The following is a 25543-nucleotide window of genomic DNA, read 5'->3' as shown; positions in this document are numbered from 1 at the left end:
GGGCATGTTTAGGAAAGGCAGCTTTGAGGAATAACCCAGTTTCTCAAAGGAAAAACACCTGGTTGGTGTTTCTGCTCTCCAGGATGAGGTCCAGACAGGTAATGCACTTTAAATGAGGACTTACCTTTTTACCTCCAGTGACATCACCTTGAACTTCTAGAACAGTTATATTGTTTGGTTGCAAGAATTTCTCTTGTACCACCAGCATCTTCTTGCTACACTCTCCACAGATTATACGCCAGTAACCATGTATCACATAAACATGGTCACTTTGTAACTCTGCAATGATAACCAGTCTAGGTCTAGGAAGGAATTCCAGGCCCTAAAGCAATATAATCTATGACTGTAACTGGACAGCTTTCACCCTGACCAGCATTCATCTTTTCACTTGTTTTCCTTTGGGAGACTACTTTCTTTCACTCTAGGCCATCAGAGTAGGATTGTCAATCAAAGCCCCTAGAGCCATAGGATAGGAACATAATCCTAGTTAGGGTGAAAAGAGTGCTAGAAATTTGATTCCTGAGTACAATGACATAAGATAGAAAATATAGGAGCTATTTTGATGGCAGAGCTCTAGGACTGTCCCTGTTTCTGTAACTTAAGATTTCTAAAGTTACCCTGGTTTTTATCTTTCTTAAGGCTGTGGACCCAGCTTTTCTTAGACTTTATATACTATCCTTTGTCCTGCTGATAAATTTTGTTTTGCTGAAGATATAGCCCAAATGAGTTTCTACTGCTTGCAATCAGAAAAGCCTACCTGATCTATTCATTGATGTCACTGTCAGCTGTTACCTAAAATTGGAAAGCTGGAATCTTGACCACTTTAATGTTTATTGTGGATCATTGTTTTGGTTTAAAGGAGTTTTAAAAACAAAATGCTAACATTTGTATCAAGAGTTCTTGAACAGGCCAGGCGCAGTGGCTCACGCCTGTAACCCCATCATCTCAGGAGGCTGAGGCGGGCAGATACTTGAGCTCAGGAGTTCAAGACCAGCCTGGCCAACATGGCGAAACCCTGTCTCTACTAAAAATACAAAAATTAGCCAGGTGTGGTGGTGGTGGCACACACCTGTAATCCCAGCTACTCGGGAGGCTGAGGTAGGAGAATCGCTTGAACCTGGGAAGCGGAGGTTGCAGTGAGCCAAGATTACGCCACTGCACTCCGGCCTGGGTGAGAGAGCAAGGCTCTGTCTCAAAATAAATAAATAAATAAATAAATAAATAAATAAATAAATAAAAGTTCTTGCACAACCCTGAGTTAACTTCAAATCTCTTTTCATACATCCTAAAAAAAATAGTACTTTTATGAGTGAAATAAGATATTCTGCCAACACAGTAGTGACCAAAAAAACTTTATTAGCTTAGTCTCCACCCTTTTAAATGTACTCTAGGTACAAAATAAACATTATACACATAAAGATCAGTCTTTCCAACTCTAGAATGTATAAATAAGAATGACAGTTTTTAAATAAAATACTTTAGTCACAGTCACACAAAACTACCTTCTAAGGAAAACTGTCCAGTGAAGCAGTTAAATTTGTGTTTTCACCTATGAAGAATTAAACTTAAAATGCTTCATTCTTTCTTCTTTTAATGAAAAATAACCTACCCTTGGAAACAGCATAAGCATTGTTATGGTAGTCTAGCTCCTAAATGAAAATGTGGACTGAGTTACAGTTTACTATAATAACCTACATAAAAAGCCTTTGAAAATTAGCAATCAATCAAAGTATTTATAAATTCAAGCCTTTTTCTTAGGATGAAAGGTAACACAGTTCCTTAACCTCTTTTAAAAGGAACTTTGAATTTAAACCTTACGGTCACAACTAGTCAAGACTTTCATTCAAAAATGTTGCTTAAATATCAAATTTCTCTTCACAGACACTATGTCCATTTTCTTCATAATCTTCTCTTGTTACCACCATATCTTCAAAATCATCGTTCTCTGATATCAATTTTCCACCTTCCCAGGCATAAGTAATAGGGCTGAAAATAAAGGTATAAATGAACCCAGATGATTTTACAGTAAAACTGAAATGCCTGAAACATAATTACTTATTAGGTTGGTGCAAAAGTAATTTGTGGGTTTTTTTTTTGCCATTAAAATGTGGCAAGCTCTACCCAACCTAACAGAAAATCATTTAAGGTACAGAAATAAGCATACATTTCATATGAGTAAAGCAACCCAAAAAGGAAAGGAACCTTGTTCACTGCTACAAAATAGTAAATGTTCCTTTTTCCCTATGTCCTGAATTTATGGACCCTCTAATTCTAAGGAAAAAACAAGAATATAAGCAAAAGATCAAAAGATGCCTAAAAAGAAAAACTGTCATACTGAGTCTAAATTCTGAATGTGGCAAAGATATGTCATCTCAGTAATTCTCATAGCAACCCATAAAATAGCTACTTTCTTTCTTTTTGAGATGGAGCCTCACTCCATCTCAACCTCACTGCCCAGGTTGGAGTGCAGTGGTGCAATCTCAGCTCACTGCAACCTCCACCCCCTAGGTTCAAGCAATTCTCCTGCTTTAGCCTCCCAAGTAGCTGGGACTACAGGCACATGCCACCACACATGGCTAATTTTTTTGTATTTTTAGTAGAGGTGGGGTTTTGCCATGTTGGCCAGGGTGGTCTCGAACTCCTGACCTCAGGTGATCCACACACCTCGGCCTCTCGAAGTGCTGGGATTATAGTCGTGAGCCCCCTTTATAGATTTGAAAAATGAGGCTCAGAGAAGTTAAGTCTGGAACTAGAATTTAGGCTGGAACTAGGATTTAACTGAGAACTGTTTTCACAGTCTGTGCTTTTGCTGCTACACTTTGTTGCCTCTAATAAACGAAACAGAAAACACAGTGTATGATAAACAATTATGTGGGAAGACACAGACAATAGGTAAAATTAGAGCAAGTAAAACATCTAGTTTGGTTTTGCTATCTACAACCAAGGTTATACTTTATGTTATGACTCAATTCTATTTCTACTCTTCTTTTTCCCCAGTTTAGAGTTTCAAATCTGAAAAAGGTAAAGAAAAAAGTTAAATCAATGTTTTCTAGTCAAGTGTAGTGGCATATACCTGTAGTCCTAGCTACTTAGGAGGCTGAGGCAGAAGGACTGCTTGGACCCAGGAGTTCAAGGTTGCAGTGAGCTGTGATCACACAAGTAACAGAGGGAGACTTTGTCTCTATTAAATAAACAAAGGTCGGTTATGGTGGCTCACACCTGTAATCCCAGCACTTTGGTAGGTTGAGGTGGGAGGACTGCTTGAGCCTAGGAGTTCAAGACCAGCCTGAGCAACACAGCGAGATCCCATCTCTACCAAAAATTTTAAAAATTAGCCAGGCATGGTGGCACATGCATGCAGTCCCAGCTACATGGAAGGCTGTGGTGAGAGGATCACCTGAGTCCAGAGGTCAAGGGTGCAGTGAGCCGTGATCACACCACTGCATTCCAGCCTGGTGACAGAGTGAGACTCTGTCTCAAAAAAAAAAAAAAAGAAAAAGAAACCCCAAAGCCAGGCGCAGTAGCTCATACCGGTAATCCCAGCACTTTGAGAGGCCAAGACAGGCGGATCACATGGTCAGGAGTTTGAGACAAGCGTGGCCAACATAGTGAAACCCCATCTCTACCAAAAGTACAAAAATTAGCCAAGTATGATGGCGTGTACCTGTAGTCCCAGCTATTCGGGAGGCTGAGGCAGAAGAATCACTTGAACCCGGGAAGCGGAGGTTGTGGTGAGCCGAGATTGCACCACTGCACTCCAGCCTGGGCAACAGAGTGAGACTCCATCTCAAAAAATAAAAAAAAAAGTAAAAAAACCCCAAAACCCAACTTGGCTGGGCTTAGGCAGAAGATTACTGAGCCCAGGAGTTGGAGGCAAGCTTGTGTGAAACAGTGAGACTGTCTCTGCAGAAAAAAAAAAAAAAGAAGGTTTTCTTTTCTTTCTTTTTTCCTTCTTTTTTTTCTTTTTGTTTTTTTTAGAGACATGGTCACACACTGTTGCCCAGGCTGCAGTGCACTGATGCAATCCTAACTCACTGTAACCTCCAACTCCTGGACTCAAGTGATCTCCCTACCTTGGCCACCCAAACTGGTACAATTACAGGTGTGAGCCACCAAACCTGGCCAATAAATGTTTTCTTTATTGTATTTATTATATTTGCATTAAGCTTTTATAAAAATGGATTTATATGTAAGTATACACATATATTTATACAAAAGCAGTGGATACACAATAAAAATTTATTTAATAAAATAATAAGACTTATTTCTGTGGATCCTTTGGCCTGTAACCTGTGCATACAAGATAAAAAGCCAATATGCTTTATACTCTTAAGAATATATGAACATGGCCGGGCGCGGTGGCTCAAGCCTGTAATCCCAGCACTTTGGGAGGCCGAGACGGGCGGATCACGAGGTCAGGAGATCGAGACCATCCTGGCTAACACGGTGAAACCCCGTCTCTACTAAAAAATACAAAAAAACTAGCCGGGTGAGGTGGCGGGCGCCTGTAGTCCCAGCTACTCAGGAGGCTGAGACAGGAGAATGGCGTGAACCCGGGAGGCGGAGCTTGCAGTGAGCTGAGATCCGGCCACAGCACTCCAGCCTGGGCGACAGAGCGAGACTCCGTCTCAAAAAAAAAAAAAAAAAAAAAAAGAATATATGAACATTAGTGGTGAGAAAAATCATTCCAATATTTTTAAATTGTTTATTCATTTATCTCATAGCTATAAAAGAAAGGGATACCAATGAGGGCCTTCTATGAACTTCTATTGATTTGGAAAATTCTACTTTAGCTTTAAAGCAAAACTCGAGAATTAAGAGTCAGGTATGTGGGGTCTTGTTTGCAACTCTGCCACTAACACTAGGGGTGAGTTTTTTAGACATATATTTTGGTAAGAAGTCCTCACTCAAGGTAAGAAAACTGGGTTTTAATCTGATCATTGCTATTAACTCACTATAAGGCATTTGCCAACTCATGAGCCCTTGTTTCTTTATTTACAAAATACGAATATTGAATAGGATGATATATAAGCCCTTAGAGCTGTAAAATTCTACCTTTGTTTTTTTTGTTTTTTTGCAGCGGGTCTAGGGGAGTTGTTAGTTTGTTTTTGAGACAGAGTCTCGCTCTGTCACCCAGGCTAGCATACAGTGGTGCAATCTTAGCTCACACCAACCTCCACCTCCTGGGCTCAAATGATCCTCCTTCCTCAGCCTCCTGACTAGCTTGGACTACAGGTGCACACCAGCACATCCGACTAATTTTTTATAGAGACGGGGCTTCACCATGTTGCCCAGGCTGTTCTCAAACTCCTGAGCTCAAGTGACCTGCCTGCCACAGCCTCCCAAAGTGCTGGGATTACAGGCGAGAGCCACTGCGCCTGGCCCTACCTTAGTTTATTTTAACCACTAAAGTGGAAGTGATGATATGCACTTTTTCTCATATAACAGGGTACAGGGTAGACATAAAACAGTTTTGAATTTTAAAAACCTCATTAGAAAAATCATTTAAAGGAGAATTTTTAAAATTCTAAAATAATTTATGAATTGATAAAACTTATCACAATGGTTCAATTATTCAATTTCTATTCCTGACAGAAACTGTCAAGAAATAATACATCTCAAATAAACCATATAGATAATAGCCTGATTGCTTTGCCTATAAAAATCTTTTAGGACCAAGGCTGATTTACTACATGGGAGTAATCACCCCATATACTTAATTGAGCACCCATTGTGTACGAAACATTATGGTTGGCACTTTACATACTTCCATTTAATTTAGTGAAATGTAAGATTTATCATTTCAATTTTTGAAAGAAGAGAAATTATTCAGCAGGTGAAATAAACCTGCCACCGTGGGACAGCCAGGCTTTAAACTCAAGTCAACAGACCACCTTTTCTATAGGCAGACTTCCATGTTTCATTTCTATATAAAACAACACTTACTTTTCAGGCAGCACAACAGAAACATCATAATCTGTTGGAGTAAGACATCGAACTTCTGAGTAAACCCGATCCCTAAATCCTGGGAAAAGGGAATTTCCTCCTGTCAAGACAATGTTCTTAAAAAAATGTGGCTGCATTTCTTTAAAAGAAAAAAGAGAAGGAAAGGAAAAAAGGCATTAGAAAATCTGTTTACTTTTCTGGAAAGATGTGGATGAGGGATCAGATAAGAAGCAATGAGGGATTAGAGTTACTGGTGGGAAATCAAATAAATTTTCAAGTCCATTCTAAGATTCGTAATGAGGTTACAGTTTATACAAATAAAGACATTAAAGAGTGAAATATGACCTCATAGATCTTTAAAAGAAAAACCTAAGGTGAGGGGGGTAAACTAATGGCTACTTACTGTACACTCATGTAAGCCATATAAAAATGAGTGACACTGTAGTTAAAAAAAAAAAGTTGATAATTATAATTATTATTCTCTAAAATGGGGGGGAGGGGTCTTGCTGTAGGCTGAGACTGTGAGCTATCATAAGGATGAAAAGGTCTTTCATGACATTTGAACTTACAAGCCCAAATCTCCACATTATCTCACTGAGGCAAACATATATGCTGTGCAATACTTACCTTTGATAGTTAAAAACACTCATAATCTATGTTTAAAGAGGGGATCTAAGTATGAACACGCATTAAAGTTACATGATAGCAAATGTTAAGTATTAAAAGCCTTCAAAACACCACTGGAAAATCCATCAGGAATTAAGAGGTACAGACTGTCCCACCTAATGTTTCTGTTCAGTAAAACAAGGGCAGAGTTTCCTTATATTGACCTTGAGTCTCACTCTGCCATGACATTAAAGCAGTGTAGTACAAAATGTTGTACACATCGTGACTGCAACCTTATATAAAATGGGAAATATGAAAATAGCTGTGAAATAATTATGTACAGATAGCATTATTATTATTATTATTATTATTTTATGAGAAGAAAGTACATGGCCTGTGCTAGATTTTCTCCAATGCCTACTTCTTGTGAACCAGGGAGATATTAAAGTATCCTAAAACTCTAGAACATTATTTACTTAAGGCATGTTTCAGGAGAATCCAGAAATCACTATGAAACACCATATTCCAATCCCTTTAAAATTAATCCTGTATGTTACTCTAAATATAACAGAAAGAATAAGTCAGTCCACCAATAGCTGAAAACCATTAAATTGTTAAGTTATAAATTTTTATTCTGTACAGACCTGGGTTAAATGAAAAATTTTCTAAAATGGATATGGCAATTTAATACTCATGGAGAGATACATTTCTTCAAGTTTAAATGGACCATAATGATTTCTCCTCTATCAAATTTATAATTACAAGAAAAGATAAAAAAAAAAAAAAAACTTAAGATGAATCAAGAATTATTTAAGTGCATTATGAGATCTAGAAATCTCTGCAAATAAAACAGACTCACCAATTTCCCTGAAATTATTTAGAAGAAACAGCGTTCATAGGGCTTATGATTGTTTTTAAACAATTATAATTCTTTAGTATTTTACTCTATTTATGTACCTTCAGGTAGATTCTGAATTGAATAGACAATAGCTTCTGGAATTCCCATTTCTTGAATGCCTATATCAGAAGGATTAAAGAGTATTTCTGGAACAGCAAATCTCTCATTGGCCAAACGAAGAATTTGTTCCCCAGATTTGTATTTTCCACTCAATACCATCTCTTCCCTTGGCTTAAAGAAAAAGAAGATTAAAAGTTTAAGTTACATTAATAATATGCAATACTAATATATTAACCATGTTCTTGGAAGTTTCAGGATTCTCAAAATTGAGAAAAATGTGGCTGCCTTTACTGTTGCCAAAATCATACAAAACACAACTAAATAATTACTGACGCCAATATGGCTGTTCCTTCAAAGATAATTTGGCAGCTTTATTCCACACACTTTAAAATACAAAGAGGGCCAGGTGCCCTGGCTCACGCCTGTAATCCCAGCACTTTAGGAGGTCAAGGCGGGTGGATCACTTGAGCCCAGGAGTTCAAGACAGCCTGGGAAACACAGCAAGACACCTGTCTCTTAAGAAAAATAAAATAAAATAAAATACAAAGGAAAAAAAGAGAACAGACAAGAGAGAACTTGATAATCTATCTCTAATGGTACAATGATTCTAGTTCCTAGGGAACAAAGAACACACTCTAAATAAAAAAAAATTTACTATGTCTTGTGTTTCTACTGTCTGCTTTCACTCCCCTAATTTAGGTGTTTACTGGATATGTGCCTCTATTCTACTAGGATTTCCCCATTCCCTTCTGGAAACAGCCTACATCTCTACATTTCTTTACTATGTATTCAATCTCTATTCTAAATTAGTTTACAAATGATTTAAGCAAGTCCATGGTCCTTATCCTTGAAATTACCTTATAATTATAAGGCCTATGTATAACAAACAACTTTAAACAACCATGACTCATATTTTCTTGTTATTTATTTTCTGCTACCCCACCCATTCTGTGAGCTGTAGTGCTGAGGGGGCTAGAAAAAATAATCTCCTCTCACAATATTCTAAATCATTAAAAATAATGGTCCCTCTCAATTTTACAACCATCAGCTTTCCTAGATTCAGGTAAAGACACTCATTTCATTTGACTTATTAATGCAGTTGTCCTCCCATGAAAGGATAGGTCCCAGTCCTTTATGTAAGTATAAAAATACTTAAAATATATTAAAATACTAGCAATTTATTAAAAAGTAACATATATAAATAACATTATAGATTCCTTAATATGATCAGCCATCTACTCTCTATTCAGATTTCAGCTTCCTGAGAGGTTTTTTTCTGCTTCCCAAATAAAAAGATCCTTCACTATTCTCTATCACCCTGTATTATCCTTCATAGCTTATATTGTTCACCATCACATATCCACGAACTAGCGTAAAAAAGTACCTGGCACACAGTACTCAATAAATTTTTGAATAACAGTATGCAAGACAACAGCATATCATTCATTAAACATATTACATACATTATCCCACTGAACTCTCATATAACCCTGTAACACGGGCATATTTTCCTTTTAAAGTAATGATGCAATTGGGCTCTGCAAGAGCATATTACTTGTTCAAGGTCGTTCATATCATAACCCAAAGCACATATAAAATGTTCCTTCCACGAAACTACCACTCATAACCTGGATATAAATGCTTAGATTTTGATCATTTGGGAATTCCATGCTCAAAACATTATTCTAGAATAAAAAAATAATAATAATATTCACAAATACTCCAGGAAGAACAGAAAACTATAAATCACTTTTAACCTAGAAAACTATAAATCACTTTTAACCCAAAATACAGTTCTATGTAACAAAGAGAAGAATATTATGCCTCACAGAAGTATTCTTCCTTCTCAAGCAGAATGGAAAATATTTTCTATGAATTTACACATTCATTAAATTCCAGCCATTCACTGACTTGAGTTTAAGGGATATAAGTCATTTTGTCAACATTCAAAATAACCTGAGATAGTTGCAGACTTAGAGAATTTCAGTTGATAAAACATTAGAGGTTATCTAGTTCATAGACCTGATTGACAGAAGAGGATCATGGGACTTATTCTGGATAAAATGACTAACTAGGGGAGAGAGCCAGTCTAGATATCCTTGTTAAATGTTAGCACTAAAGCCATTAACCATTAACATGTAATCTGGAGGCTGGGCACACTGGTTCACACCTATAATCCCAGCACTTTGGAGGCCAAAGTGGGAGGATCACTTGAGCCCAGGAGTTGAGGCTAGCCTGGGCAACACATATGAGCATGGTAGCTCGTCTCTACAAGTAACTTTTTAAAAACTTAGGCGTGGTGGCAAACATCTGTGGTTCCAGCTACTTGGGAGGCTAAGGTGGGAGGATCACTTGAGCCTGAGAGGCCAAAGCTGCAGTGAGCCGTGATTGCACTCCAGCCTGGGCTACAGAACAAGACCCCGTCTCAAAACAAACAAACAAAAAATGTAATCTGGTACTACAAGTAGTTTCTGTTTTATTACAGTATAATTACAAAAGAGTATCATTACAAAAAGACTTTTATTTTAGACATAGACAAATGAAATTTTTAAGTGTCACTGGGAGCTGCTACTTTAGGTCATGTGTCAATGTAGGTGGTCATGGTTACTACACAGCCCTCATAAAGTTAGTTCCAGTACAATTAAAGAAATGACCAGTGTAAGTTATGCTGGCTCTGCAGAAAGTGCTAATCAACGTTGAGGACGATTTTCTCAATTTAGGTCAGTCAAATTCATTATACATTAGCAGGCTTCCTCTTTCTGATAAGAAATAAAACTGGAATTTCTATTGGTTGTTATCTGTAAGGATATTACAGGCCTATTTTTATTGCTATTGTTACTACCGTTAGTGCTAGAAAATCAAGTATGTAACTTCCCCCAACTACTTAAAAATATTCTTGAAACTATCAAAGTTCAAGTGTTAACAAAATCCTAGGAATAAAGGCTCTCAAATGTTTATTTTAATCAAGTATTAAAATCAAAACAATATACAAAATCCCAATATGTAAAATATAACTGTTTCTAAATCTTTAAAAAATTAAGATGATTTAACACAGAATCTGAATAAGGTATACATTTTAACAAAATTGACAAAGATTAAACCATTCTTTCTATAATAAACATTTGCTGTAACACTGTATCATCTGCCAAAAGCCCGGTTCCAACTGACTGTGTCTACTCATCTGATATTAAAATATACATTAGATATGAGAATCAGCAACAGTGTATCCTGAGTCAATTAAGTGCAGTCTATAACCAGATTCTGTTCACAAGGTCAAAGGCCAATAAGAAACCTTATACGGCTTCTGCCTTTTCTAAACATGAGGAAACTAATGGTCAACTAGGAGAATAACCACACCTCTACTGGCTTATTGCATAAGGTACTCACTTGAGAAAACACGGCTTATGATTTGGCAAGGAAGAAGCCGGCAGAGTTTAGAAGAAAATGTCCAATAAACAAATAGGTTGTCATTTGCAGGGAAGGAGAGTTGTTCTAAAAAGAAAGATTTCCTAGTTGACTATCCAATCATCTGGAAGAGGTTTTAAGTTTTCAAACTTATGAAGTAAATAATTCTAGGAAGAGGAACTGAGAACATGGATACAGGTTTTGTTTTGAAGTGCCCCAAGACATTCCAGTGACCAGTCAGGTTTAAGACTAGAAGTCACTGAGACTTTATTCAGATCCATCCCTGTAGAAATCAGGATTACTTTACCCCTGTTAACCCTACAGAGTACCATAAATTTTCCACAAGGTATGAGCTATAAAATATGACGATGATCAAATATTCCTAGTTAGAAAGAGGTTTGGTATTTAAATGTTTGGGGCAGTTTTCCTCGTCTTGTAAAGAAGAAAAAAATCACACCTTCCGTATCCTAGCTAGGACTTGGGCTTCCAGTTTCTCTCCACCTGATGCATGCCCAGGCAACCTTTTCCCATCATGTATCTTAATTCCCATTTCTGAAAGCCAGCCTAGGTCCTTTCAAAAGGATCTGTTTCATTCTTTGTTTTTTGTTTCTTCTGTTTTTAAAGAGACAGGGTCTGGCTCTGTTGCCCAGTTCTGGAGTACAGTGAAATGATCATAGTTCACTGTAAAATCGAATTCATGGGCACAAGCAATCCTCCTACCTTGGCCTCCTGAGTAGCTAGAACTACAGGTGTGTGACACCATGCCCAGCTGATTTTAATTAATTAATTTATTTTTTCCGTAGAGACAAGGTCTCACTTTGTTGCTGAGACTGGTCTCAAACTCCTGGCCTCAAACAATCCTCCCACTTCAGCCTCCCAAAATGCTGGGATTATAGGTAGGTGTGTGCCACCACAACCAGTCACAAGGATCTGTTTCTAAGAACATAAAAGGATGACTTCAGTTTTTATAGGGCCCCAAGTGGTCTCTGAACTCTGATTCATATTTCACCTCAATAATCTGGCCAAACAAAATTCATTTTTGTTTTCAGGCATACTAAGTATAAATAACTACATAAAACCCACGTATTCACCAACCAGCTTAATGTAACTTTACAGATAAGCTGACACTCCCCTAATTTGGTGTTTTATCGTTCACACACATAGTGTTTTATACTTTTACTTCATATTTAAGTATACCTTAATAACATATTATTATTCTCACCAAAAAAAGAGAACATATATTATTCTGCATAGACTAAAAGTATACATAGCTTTCTAAATGTGCTTTCCTATGAAAATCAGATTTCTGAGATTTATTCATGCTGTTTATATAGGCTCTACTTGATTTCACTACTGCTTATTATTTTATTATATGAACATATTCAAAAATTATTCTCCTTCCATTAGTGGATATTTAGGCAGGACTCAATTTTTCACTATTTTAAAGTACACTGCAATGAATATTATAAATGTCTCCTTGTACAAATGTGCTTATGTTTCTAACCAAAGATTTTTAACTTCCCAACAGTCCTCATCAAGTTGGTAACCAGAAATGCAAACTTCACATTTACCTAAACACAGAAGTCATTTTATCTGAGCTGATCAAAGATAAATAGAAATTATTTTGACATCCATGATAAACTGCTTCTCAACACTTTGAAACTCCATTGGATTTTGCCCTTTTCTAATCTAATCATACCAGACCAAACAGAAGTAAAATTTGGCCCTGGGTCAACCATGTCAATAATTTTCACAATAGGAAAATAACCAATTTCTAACTCAATTTAAACTAGTAAACAAAAATGGGTTAGCCATAATATACATAATGATACTGTTTATCTCCAGATTTGCCCTATGTGCTATCTTTTGGCTGATAGTTCTTTTTCTAAATAAATTTACTAAGAAATTTATCAATCAAATTTCACTTTCGCCTGGTGAAATGGCCAGCAGGAAGGTAGTAATCAACAACTCTCTAAGGGCCAGGAGCTGTGGCTCATGCCTGTAATCCCAACACCTAGAAGCCAAGGCAGGAGGATCATTTGAGTCCAGGAGTTTGAGGTCAGCCTAGGCAACACTGTAGGACCCCGTCTCTACAAAAAATACAAATATGAGCCAGGCGTGGTGGCACATGCCTGCAGTCACAGCAACTCTGGAGGCTGAAACAGGAGGATCACTTGGGCCTGGGAGGTCAAGGTTATAGTGAGTGCTGTGATCGCACCATTGCACTCTAGCCTGGGTCACAGAGTGAGATGCTGTCTCAAAACAAAAAACAAAAAACAGACAGACAAAAGAAAAGCAACTCTCTAAGGCCCTGCCAATCCCAGCTGGATGTGAAATTATTATATTATTATTATTATTTTTGAGACAGAGTCTAGCTGTGTCACCTAGGCTGGAGCGCAGTGGTGTGATCTCAGCTCACTGCAACCTCCACCTCCTGGGTTCAAGTGATTCTCCTGCCTCAGCCTCCCAAGTAGCTGGAACTACAGGCACCCGCCACCACACCCAGCTAATTTTTTTAATATTTTTAGTAGAGACAGGGTTTCACTATGTTGGCCAGGCTGGTCTCGAACTCCAGACCTCGTGATCCACCTGACTCAGCCTCGCAAAGTGCTGGGATTACATGTGTGAGCCATTGCGCCTGGCCTAAATGAAATTCTTTTCAAATCTAACTGAGGTGATCACTTGAAATATCACTGATTTTTTTTTTTTTTTAATTTTATAATAAGAGACAGGGGCTTGCTTTGTTGCCCAGGCCAGTGTCTTAACTCCCATCTTGGCCTCCCCAAGTGTTGGGATTATAGACATGCATAGCAACCATCCATTGATGGTTTTTAAAAATTACCTTACAAAAGCCCTTTTTAATTGTACTGAAGTCAGGCAAGACATAGTCTATCATTACTGTATTTTCTTCTCCTTTCAACCTGGAAAACAAAATTGAGATTTATGAAATATCCTAATTATGTGTAACATCCCCCAACAATCTACTTTCCAATTCTTAGACTGTCATTATACATACTTTGCAATATCCATGTCTCTATAAAAATCCTGAGACACATAGCATACATCTTCTTTCACTTGATTAATCACATGTGTTTCATCCATAACATGTAGCTGCCTAACAGAAATAAAAGTTGTAAAATTTGACACAGAAACAAATATAATTTACAATTATCTGACATTTTTTCTGGAATTAAATTTTCAGGCAACTGATTTTTTGAAATTTGAAATTCTTGAATGTGTAAAATAATTTTAACTTTATGGAATACTGTCACTTCTATTAATTTCCATACTATTCCTCTGAGGGTAGATATTAGTCAGTTTATAGGTAAGGAAATGGAAAACAAAGATATTAAGCGGGGTTTATCTAACTAAAAAGCAAACATCCCCCCACAAACCGTTCTGAATAGAATCTGGCTACAATGCCTTAACTCCATGCACTTTCTCTTCTGATTATATTAAGCATTGTTGAGTCAGCACACAGTACCAAGCACATACAAGCTGTTTAATAATAAATATTTGACTGAGGGTGAAGCTTAAACATTGGCTTACTATAGAAATAAAGATGTTTAACAATAAACAAAAACTTTTCCACCTCCCAAAGTGCTGGGACTACAGATGTGAGCCACTGTACCTGGCCATAATTATTTTTAATGAAAAAATTGGAAAATGTATGGCATGACTGGGTGTGGCCATCCCAGTATTCATTCTCCCACCAGTATCTTTAAAATATATATGTGTATACTTTAAGTTGACATGTAATAATTGTACATATTTCTCAGGTACACAGTGATGGTTTGCTGGGAGCTGTGGCTACACCTGTAATCCCAGCACTTTGGAAGGCTGAGGCAGGAGGACAGCTTAAACCCACGAGTTTCAGACCAGCCTGGGCAACACAGTGAGAACCTGTTTACAAAAATTAGCCAGGTGTGGTAGCACATGCCTGTGGTCCCAGCTACTTGGGAGGCTGAGGCAGGATAATTTCTTGAGCCTAGGAGTTGAGGATGCAGTGAACCATGAACACACCACTGCACTCCAGCCTGGGTGACAAAGTAAGACCCTGTCTCAAAATAAAAAAGAAACTCACACAGTGCATCAGATCAGGATAACTAGAATATCCATCATCTTAAACACTTATCCATTTTTTTGTGTTGGTAACACTCAATATCCTCCTTCTAGTTATCTGAGACTGTAACATTCTTGCCAAGCTCAGGGGTGCGAAGTGCAGGTCAGTAATCCCAGCTACTAAGGGAGGCTGAGATGGGAGATCTCCTGAGCCCAGGAGTTTGAGACCAGCCTGGGCAACATTGTGAGAACTTGCCTCAAATAACAATAATAGTAATAATAAAATTATAAAAAGAAAACAAACAAAAAGCAACTAACATTCTTCAAATAATAAACATATAGCGATGGAAAGCCAATCAGTGCTTGCCAGGGGTCAGTGACACAGTGGGGGAGCAAATATAAAGGAGTAGGGCACTTAGGGGAGCAAAGGGATACTGATGGTATGATACCATCCAAAGTTAATGTAACAAGAAATTGAGATTTAAGAAATCTACTTACGTGTTAAACACAATAAAATTAAAAATAGCAGCATAAGTTAATGTACAACATTTACTATTTTTTTTTCCTTTTTTTTTTGGAGAGAGAGGGTCTCACTCTGTCACCCAGGCTGGAGTGAAGTGGTGCGATTTTGGCTCACTGCAACCTCCACCTCCTGGTTCAAGTGATTCTCATGCCCCAGCCTCCCAAGTAGCTGGGATTACAGGTGTGCACCACCACACCTGGCTAATTTTTGTATTTTTAGTAGAGGTGGGGTTTTGCCATGTTGCCCAGGCTGGTCTTGAACCCCTGGCCTCAAGTGATGCACCCACCTCGGCCTCCCAATGTGCTGGGATTACAGGCATGAGTCACCATGCCTGGCATTAAAAGTTAAGAATAATCTTAAATTACTTTAAGAAGTTCCTCCCCAGAGCCCCATCCTCCCAAAGAATCAAAGCTAAGCATCACCTGTAAGATATGATCTCCTTTAGATGATTGGTTAAGAGTTTTCCTCCCACATTTATCCTGAAAGAGGAGAACTCAAATTTAATTATTGCACATATCATTCTGTTTAATCTTTAGAAACAACATGAAAATTAAATGCAACTCACCGAATAATTGCTTCTTTTTTCTTTTTACTTCTACAATAAGGAACTATATGTGTAAAGGAATATCCGCTATCAACAATGATACAGCATAATTCGGAAGGATTATCTCGGAAATACCTATGTGCACTGAGAGCCCCAGCTATTTAAAAAAAAGATAAAGAAAAAAGTGAACAAAAATATAACACTACTTTAAAGCAATTAAAAAGGAAGAAAACGAAGACAAGCAGCAAGACAGAAATGTTCCCTTTAATTACAAGAAAAATGTTAATTTATAATACTATTCAGAACTGTCAAAAGATCTTTATAGTGTTTATACTTTAAAATACCACACTTACATGGTAAACATAATAAAAATCTGGTATCCATTTTTAAAGGTAAATATTCACTCCATAGTTTAAAATAATTACTACAACAGCAGCTCATTTTTACTGATCATTTATTACATGCCAGACTCTATTCTAAAATCTGTATAACGAGTGTGTGTGTTAATACTCAAAACAATTCCATTTTACAGATGAGGAACCTGAAGCTCAGAGAAGTTAAGTAATGTGCTCAAAGTCACACAGTTAGGAAGTACCAGAGCCAGGATTCAAACCTAGGCTGTGTGTCTGTACAGCAGGGTTCTCAACCTCAGAACTACTGACATTGGGGGTTGGATAACTCCTTGTTGTATAGGGCTTTCCTGTGTGTTGTAGGATCTTGGCCTCTACCCATGAGATGCCAGTAGCACCTTCCCAGTGATAACGATCATGGTTCAATGCAACCTCCACCTCCTGGGCTCAAGTGATCCTCTTGCCTCAGCCTCTCCAGTAGCTGGGACTATACACATGCACCACCAAGCCTGGTTAATTTTTTAATTTTTCTTTTGTAGAGATGGAGTCTCATTATGTTGACCAGGCTGATTTCAAACTCCTAGCCTAAAGTGGTCCTGCTACCTTGGCCTCCCAAAGTTCTGGGATTATAGGCATGAGCCACTGCACCTGGTTGAGATTGTGCCCTTAACCACTGCACATACTGCTGCTTATATGGACTTAAATTCTGAAAATTAAATATTTAAATACTTTCATTGTACCCAACCATGTCACATAATCTAAGCCTGTAATAAACTTGCTTCTAGATGATATTTACAGATTGTTCTCCCTCACACTGGCAGCCTGAGCTACTAACATAATTTCAAACAATAAGAATTGGGCCTGGAGCCATGGCTTACGCCTATAATCCCAGCACTCTGGGAGGCTGAGGCAGGAAGATCTCTTGAGCCCAGGAGTTCAAGACCAGCCTGGGCAAGAAAATGAGAACCTGTCTCTACAAAAAATAAATAAATCAGCCAGATGTGGCAGCACACACCAGTGGTGCCAGCTACTTGGGAAGCTAAGGCGGGAGGATACCTTGAGCCCAGGAGGTGGAGGCTGCAGTGAGCCATGTTCGTGCCAACACACTCTAGCCTGGGCAACAGAGCCAGACCCTGACTTAACAAAAACAAACAATAATAATTGCAAACACATAAATGACAGAAAAGATAACTACCTCAGAATCTTTCAGAAATGAGAAATATGTGGCTAATAACTTCTTCAGAAAGAAATATTAGTAAAAAGATAAAATGAGAGATGTCTGACTATATAATCTCTGAGGGTTCGTCTAGTTTTAAAATTCCAAGACTTGCCAGGTGCAATGCCTCATGCCTGTAATCCCAGCACTTTGGGAGGGCAAGGCAGGTGGATCACTTGAGATCAGGAGTTCAAGACCAGCCTGACCAACATGGTGAAACTCCATCTCTACTAAAAATACAAAATTAGCCAGGCATGGTGGTGCACGCCTGTAATCCCAGCTACTTGGGAGGCTGAGGCAGGAGAATTGCTTGAATCCAGGAGGCGGAGGGTGCAGTGAGCAGAGATCGCTCCATTGCACACCAGCCTGGGCAACAAGACCAAAACCCGGTCTCAAAAAAAAAAAAAAAAAGTCCAAATCTAAAAAATGCCACATAGTATTCTGGAACTTTAAGAGTTTATTTACTCGGTTCATATCCATATTCACATTTCACATAACTCAATTTCTTTTTTTTTGAGACAGGATCTCACTCTGTCACCCAGGCTGGCACGATCACAGCTCACTGCGGCTTCAACCTCCCGGGCTCAAATGATCCTCCTGTCTCAGCTTCCTAAGTAGCTGGGACTACAGGTGTGTGTCACTACGCCCAACTAACTTTTCTATTTTTTTGTAGAGACAGGGTTTCACCATGTTGCCCAGGCTGATCTCAAACTCCTAAACTCAAGTGATCTACCCACCTCAGCCTCCCCAAATGATGGGATTACAGGTGTTAGCCACTGCGCCAGCCAAGAATGCCACTTAATATTTTGGGACTTTATAAATATTACCCTATTCATATCCATAGTCATGTAACTCAATTCCAGTGAAAACTTGAACTCACCATTTACTCTTAATACTGCTTGGAACTGGTATTCTTCAAATAGAATTTCATTCATTGATTCTTGAATTGAAGTGAAGTTAAAGTACGGTTCAGTGATAATAATATTAGTATCTAAAAAATCAACCTATAGGAGAAAATATTCCAAAATGTTTTATAATTTGTAGTGATAATTAACACTTGTTTTACATATACAAATTTATTTAATCCTCACAATAATCATGATAAGTCTTATTACTATCCTCATTTAATAGATGAGCAAACTGAGGCACAGAAAAGTTAAATAAGTGACCAAGGTTCATAGAGCTATTTAATGACATAGGTAAGATTTGAATCCAGGGAGTCTACTTACAGAATCCATGTACTTAACTATTACGCAGTTTTACTTCTCTTGGAGGTAGCACTAATAAAATGTTACCAGCCTGGCATAGTGGCTCATACCTGTAATCCCAGAACTTTGGGAGGCTGATGTGGGAGGATTGCTTGAGGCTAGGAATTTATGAGACCAGCCTGGGCAACATAGCAAGACCCCATCTCTACTAAAAAATAATAATAATAAACAAAAATTAGCGAGGCAATAAAAATTAGTGCATGCCTGTAGACCCGGCTACTTAGAAGGATGAGGTAGGAAAATTGCTTCAGCCTGGGAAATTGAGGCTGCAGTGAGCCATGATTGTGCAACAGAGCAAGACTCTGCCTCTAAAAAATGAAAGAAAATAAAATGTTACTATAAAATTGTTTAAAGACAATTATGGAAACATTAATGAGTGATATAACAAATATTGGGGCTGTTGTTATGTTTCTAAATAAAACGAAAACAAGGTCAGGCAAGATGGCTCAGCTTATAATCCCAGCACTTTGGGAGGCCGAGGCAGGCAGATCACCTGAGGTAAGGAGTTCCAAACCAGTCTGGCCAACATGGTGAAACCCCATCTCTACTAAAAATACAAAAAAAAAAAAAGAGCCGGGTGTGGCGGTGCGTGCCTGTAGTCCCAGCCACTCAGGTGGCCAAGGCAGGAGAATCACTTGAAGCCAGGAGGCGGAGGTTGTAGTGAGCCGAGATTGTGCCACTGCACTCCAGTCTGGGTGACAGAGCAAGACTCTACCTCAAAAAAAAAAAAAAAAAAAAGGCCGGACAGGACAAGACAAAAACAAAACAAGAGAAAATTGGGCTGGGTGCGGTGGTTCACGCCTGGGCAGATTGGTTAAGCCCAGGAGTTTGAGATCAGCCTGGGCATCTCTATTAAAAAGAAAAGAAAATCATATTAAAAAAAATACTTGCAGATGTTTTATTTATGTATTTATTTATTTATTGAGACATAGTCTCACCCAGGCTGGAATGCAGTAGCGCAATCTCAGCTCACTGCAACCTCCACCTTCTGGGTTCAAGCAATTCTCCTGCCTCAGCCTCCCGAGTAGCTGGGACTACAGGTGTGTGCCACCATGCCTGGCTAATTTTTGTATTTTTAGTAGAGACGGGATTTCACCATGTTGGCCAGGCTCGTCTCAAACTCCCAACCTCAAGTGATCCACTCGCCTCACCCTCCCGAAGTACTGGGATTACAGGCGTGAGCCACCATGCTTGGCCTGTGGATGTTTGAAATAAAAAAATAAAAAAAAAAAAGCTTAAGATATTCAAGTTTATGTAATTCTCTCACACACATTCTTCAGAAGTATTAAAGCTTGAACATTTTCTCTGTATACCTATAATCACGTTACAGACGTTAAAAACAACAAAATCTTCCTATAATATTCACGTATTTAGATATGTAAGCAAAGACGTCTTATTGTGAAAATTAAGATGATACAGTGAATTGATCTAGTAATAGAAACCTGAAGTAAAATTTGGAGTTTCATACAGACTATCTTTACTCAACCTCTACTTCAACATGGAAATTTTATTCACTTGCATTTATTATTTATTTTAAAAGTGACTTAAATATGTACTGAGAATATATTCATAAGTTTATAAATCTTAAAATGTAAGTTATAATTTTTCATTACAATTAAACATGGAAATAGAATTTGAATACATACTCTAATTTGTTACCTGATACATTTCTTTTCCAAAAAGGTAATCCCAAACTTGTCTTTGAACATCCCAATTCACCAAGTAGCCCTAAAAAATATTTTTATAAATTTAAGTATCAAGACTATTTGAATAATTTTTAAAATCAGATTATAAATATTTGAATAATATTTAAAAATCAGATTCTAAATCACTGATTTCTATCTATGGTTATCATTTCCAGTGTAATGCTGTTTGAATTTCTTTTTTTTAATTAAAAAAAATTTTTTTTATTATACTTTAAGTTTTGGGATACATGTGCAGAACGTGCAGGTGTTTGCTACATGGGTATACTGCTGTATGAATTTCAAACCAATTATGTTAGTATGTTTTTCTCCTTTAAAAAGTTAAAAAAAAACCTCACAAATAAGCAATAACTAAAATGTCAGAGGTTCAAAAGACACACCAATATATATATACAGTCGCCTCCCTATACTTATTTTCTTACATTAATGTGTGCATACCACTTAAGAGTTAATTAAGTAAAAATCAATACTCACAATAAGTAACTAAATCATGGTCATTTATTTTTACCCAAACAATTAAATTTTAACTTGGGTTTAATTAGGTTGTAGTTAAAATTTAAGTTACACACAGCCTTCTACATACAATTAAAATTATCTTTAAATTTAGGTCTACAATGCTAGAAATGAAACATAATTAATTGGATTACCTTTTGAAAAGGAAGGATGTAAAACAGTCCAGAAGGGTCTTTTATTTCATCTATCTGGTTGGCAGTAAAAGTTTTAAGACGTGCTGTTTTTGACCGGAACTGACAATTAGGAATAACCCTAGAAACAAGGAAACAAATAATTATCCCCTAAATATTTAGCTCCTAAAAACATTTTTACTTAACCACTACTCTTGATGCCAAAAGACTAGTGTATCCTAAGATTGGTATATCCAGTGTTTCTCATTCTGTCTTAATACAAAAGGCTGGGAGTGGGGGGTCATGCCTATAATCCCAGCACTTTGGGAGCAAGATGATCACTTGAGACCAGGAGTTAAGACCAGCCTAGACAACACAGCCAGAACCTATCTCTACAAAAAATAAAACATAAGGCCGGGCGTGGTGGCTCATGTCTGTAATCCCAGCACTTTGGGAGGCAAAGGTGGGCAGATCACTTGAGGTCAGGAGTTCGGGACCAGCCTGGCCAAGAGGGTGAAACCCCGTCTCTACAAAAAAAAAATACAGAAATTAGCCAGGCATGGTGGCACATGCCTGTAGTACCAGCCACTAGGAAGGCTGAGGCATGAGAATCGCTTGAACCTGGGAGGCGGAGGTTGCAGTGGTCCGAGATTGCACCCCTGCACTCCAGCTTTGGCAATGGGGCAAGACTCAGTCTCAAAAATAATAATAAAATAAAATAAAAAAGAAAAATACAAATCAGGCAGGCATAGTGATGAGCATCTATATTCCTATCTTCTAGAGGAAAGCTAAGGCAGGAGGACTGCTTGAACGCAGGAGTTTGCAGCTGAAATGAACTGTGATCCCACTACTGCATTCCAGCCTGGGTGGACAGAGCAAGGCCCTGTCTCTATTTCACAATAATAATAACATTAAAATGCCCCCCTCCCCCATTTTTTTTTTAAGTTCAGTATGTAACAAGTTCTATACGGATCCTTTCTCTAATAATCCTCAAGAAAAAACCCTTACAGGTCAGTATTGCTTCTGCCACTGCAGAGATGAGAGCCAGTATTTTGGTAAAGGTCTTAGTCTTTCTGGCTTTAACACAGAAAGTCTTAATACTGTTTGGATTAAAGATTCACAAGTTAGGCCAGGCGTGGTGGCTCATGCCTGTAATCCCAGCTACTCGGAAGGCCGAGGTAGGAGAATGGCGTGAACCCAGGAGGCAGAGCTTGCAGTGAGCCAAGATCACACCACTGTACTCCAGCCTGGGCAACTGAGTGAGACTCTGTCTCCAAAAAAAAAAAAAAAAAAAAGAAAGAGATTCACAAGTTAAAAATTATGGCCATAAAAATTAAGGTTCTAGCTGGGCACGGTGGCTCACGAATGTGATCCCAGCACTTTGGAAGGCTGAGGCGGGCAGATCATGAGATCAGGAGTTCAAGACCAGCCTGGCCAACATGGTGAAACCCCATCTCTACTAAAAAATACAAAAATTAGCTGGGCATAGTGGTGCGTGCCTGTAATCCCAGTTACTGGGGAGGCTGAGGCAGGAGAACTGCTTGAACCCAGGAGGCGGAGATTGCAGTGAGCAGAGATCACGCCACTGCACTCCAGCCTGGGCAACAGAGCAAGACTGTTTCAAAAGAAAAAAAAAAAAAAAAAAAAGAAAAAGAAAAAATTAAGTTTCCATGAAGCCAAAGACCTTCAATCAGCAAGATGCTATAGGGCAGGGGTCCCCAGCTGCAGGGCTTGTGGTCCGTTACCTGTCTGTGGTCTGTTGGGAATCAAGCCTTCATAGCAAGAGGTGAGCACCAGGGTGGGGAAAGCGGGTGGGGCCATGAGCATTAACATCTAAATTGCATCTCCTGTCAGATCATCCATAGCGTTAGATTCTTACAGGAGGACGAACCCTATTTTGAACTGTGCATGCAAGGGATCTAGTTTGCACACTTTTCTTTGTGGGAATCTAATACCTGAGAACAGTTTCATTTCAAAACCGTCACCCAAACCCATACACCCAACCACATGTTAAAATTGTCTTCCATGAAACCAGTCCCTGGTGCAAAAAAGATTGGAGACTGCTGCTGCTACGGGGTACAGAAATAGCAACTACGTTTTTTTTTTTTTTTTTTTTTGAGACGTAGTCTCTCTCTGTCGCCCCAGGCTGGAGTGCAGTGGCCCAATCTCAGCTCACTACAAGCTCCGCCTTCTGGGCTCAGGCCATTCTCCTGCCTCGGCCTCCCAAGTAGCTGGGACTACAGGCGCCCGCCACCACACCTGGCTAATTTTTGTATTTTTAGTAGAGACAGGGTTTCATCGTGTTAGCCAGGATGGTCTCCATCTCCTGACCTCGTGATCCACCCCCCTCGGCCTCTTGCTGTTTGCCATGAGCTTACAATCTGGTTTGGAAGCCAAACTAGAGCCATTATCAATTATACACATACAACACGACACTGGGATAATACTGTAAAAAATGTTTTATACCTGCTTATTTCACTTATAATACTGTCAACATTTTCTCTACATGTTTAAATATTCTTTGAAGACATAATTTTAAGAAGCTGAATTTGTTAACAATCTCATGGTTGTATTTTGATGTATTTAGCCAATATGCTATTCCTGATTATTTAGCTTGCTTCCCATTTTTTGGCTGCCTGTATACGATGTCTATGAATAATACAAAGCACTTCTAATTAATTCTCTAAGTAATAATAGAATTACTGTGTCGTGGCCAGGCGTGGTGGCTCACGCCTGTAATCCCAGCACTTTAGGAGGCCGACACAGGCAGATCACGAGGTCAGGAATTCAGACCAGCCTGGTCAATATGGTGAAACCCCCATCTCTACTAAAAATACAAAACTTAGCTGGGCACGGTGGCGCGCGCCTGTAGTCCCAGCTACTTGGGAGGCTGAGGCATGAGAATGGCTTGAACCCGGGAGGCAGATGTTGCAGCAAGCCGAGATGGTGCCACTGCACTCCAGCCTGGACGACAGAGCGAGACTCCCTCTCCAAAATAAAAAAAAAAAAAAAAAAAAGAATTGCTGTGTCAGCTAGGTGTGGTGGCTCACACCCGTAATATCAGCACTTTGGGAGGCCAACGCAGGTAGATTGCTTGAGGCCAGGGACTGAACACCAGCCTGGCCAACACCGTGAAACCCCGTCTCTACTAAAAATACAAAAAATTTGCCGGGCGTGGTGGCGCACGCCTATAATCCCAGCTACTCCGGAGGCTGAGGCGGGAAGATCACTTGAATTCAGGCTGCAGTGAGCTGAGATCGCACCACTGCACTCCAGCCTCTGCGACAATGATAACGATACACATTGCCAAAACGTTTTCCAGAACGGCTGTAACAATTTACATTCCTACTCAGTTTGATTTCCCTCTTTTTCAAAATAAATGAAAAAGAAGGAAAGGAGGAAGGAAGATAAGAATTTTTTTTAATGCTCTGTTAATTTGATAAAGGGAAGGCGTGACTTTAAGTTTACTTATTTATTCAAACATATATTTTATGACTATACATGTTATGAATGCCATTGTATTAATAGTACTTCTGTTTAACTGACCTTACCAACTAGGTCGGCCAGTAGGCCAGTCTTCAAAGCCTCTAGATCCTAAAACCGTGATTTTTAGACTTTTAGGGGGTCATAGAACCCTTTGAGAATCTAATGAAACCTATAATCTTGTACCCAGGAAAATCCACATACACCCAAACACGCTGCCCAGTTTCCAAAGGCTGATGAATTTTACGGACCCTTCTGTTAGGAATGCATCTCTAAAAGTCTATTTTCCTTGGCTATTTCCTCTTAAGAAATAAAACAGACATCCCACTTCCGGGGCCTCGCAGCCCAAAACTAAAACCAAAATCAATTTCAATTCAAAGCATCACAACCACCCACCCAGCTCCAACCAGGGAATCCCTCTGGCTAAGTCAGGGCCGCGCGGGGGCGTCTGCAGTTCATTGATGTCCGGAGATGAAACGTAGCACATGAAACCACTAGGCATATATATCTTGTCCCTCGGAGAAAGAAAGCACTTACGACACATTTTCATGGCTGTAACCGATTTTGGCGTTGTAAGCTCCGTTATCCAGCACCAAGGTCGTCATTTCACCACCAACCACACCGCAGCCGCCGTTGTTTTCCCTTTCCGACCCCTCTGCTCGAGCCTTTTCCGGTACTCTATGGTTTGTTGGGCGGAGCATTAGGACGCGCCTCTGGTCACCCTAGCAACGGTGAACGCCGGAAGTCGGAGATGCTAAGCCCCACAAACTGTTAGGGAGTGTCCGCTGTGCTTCCAAACTTAACCTGTTTATGTGGTGGCGAGATTTGACTGCTAAGTGCTTTCTCGCTCATTTCG

The 25543-nt window shown here is 38.9% G+C and overlaps 1 protein-coding gene across 2 annotated transcripts; it reads right to left on the bottom strand.

The window, feature by feature from the left end:
* Window positions 1–1336: 1336 nt before the first annotated feature.
* Window positions 1337–25327, bottom strand: ACTR6 (actin related protein 6). 2 transcript variants are annotated; one of them, XM_015152557.3, is made up of 11 exons: window positions 25225–25327; window positions 21229–21346; window positions 20538–20606; window positions 18491–18614; window positions 16066–16201; window positions 15923–15979; window positions 13932–14030; window positions 13758–13836; window positions 7510–7681; window positions 5947–6085; window positions 1337–1986 (listed from the first exon to the last, which is right to left on the bottom strand). In XM_015152557.3, the coding sequence occupies exons 1-11, from the start codon at window positions 25290–25292 to the stop codon at window positions 1857–1859; spliced, it is 1191 nt and encodes a 396-aa protein (XP_015008043.2). In that variant the 5' UTR covers window positions 25293–25327; the 3' UTR covers window positions 1337–1856. The 2 variants fall into 2 exon arrangements, with proteins under 2 accessions (XP_015008043.2, XP_077810916.1); XM_077954790.1 differs by having other exon boundaries at window positions 5947–6025.
* Window positions 25328–25543: the final 216 nt, after the last annotated feature.

The sequence above is a fragment of the Macaca mulatta genome, chromosome 11 (assembly GCF_049350105.2).
Source record: "Macaca mulatta isolate MMU2019108-1 chromosome 11, T2T-MMU8v2.0, whole genome shotgun sequence".
Taxonomy (NCBI): domain Eukaryota; kingdom Metazoa; phylum Chordata; class Mammalia; order Primates; family Cercopithecidae; genus Macaca; species Macaca mulatta.
This window is presented reverse-complemented; position numbering and strand designations above follow the sequence as displayed.

Excerpts from the sequence above, each read along its gene's own strand:
- ACTR6 (XM_015152557.3), bottom strand. The coding sequence starts at position 25,292 with ATGACGACCTTGGTGCTGGATAACGGAGCTTACAACGCCAAAATCGGT. Across the intron at positions 21,347-25,224 it reads TACAGCCATGAAAATGTGTC|GGTTATTCCTAATTGTCAGT; the intron begins GTAAGTGCTTTC and ends CCTTGTTTCTAG. Across the intron at positions 20,607-21,228 it reads ACATCCTTCCTTTTCAAAAG|GGCTACTTGGTGAATTGGGA; the intron begins GTAATCCAATTA and ends AATATTTTTTAG.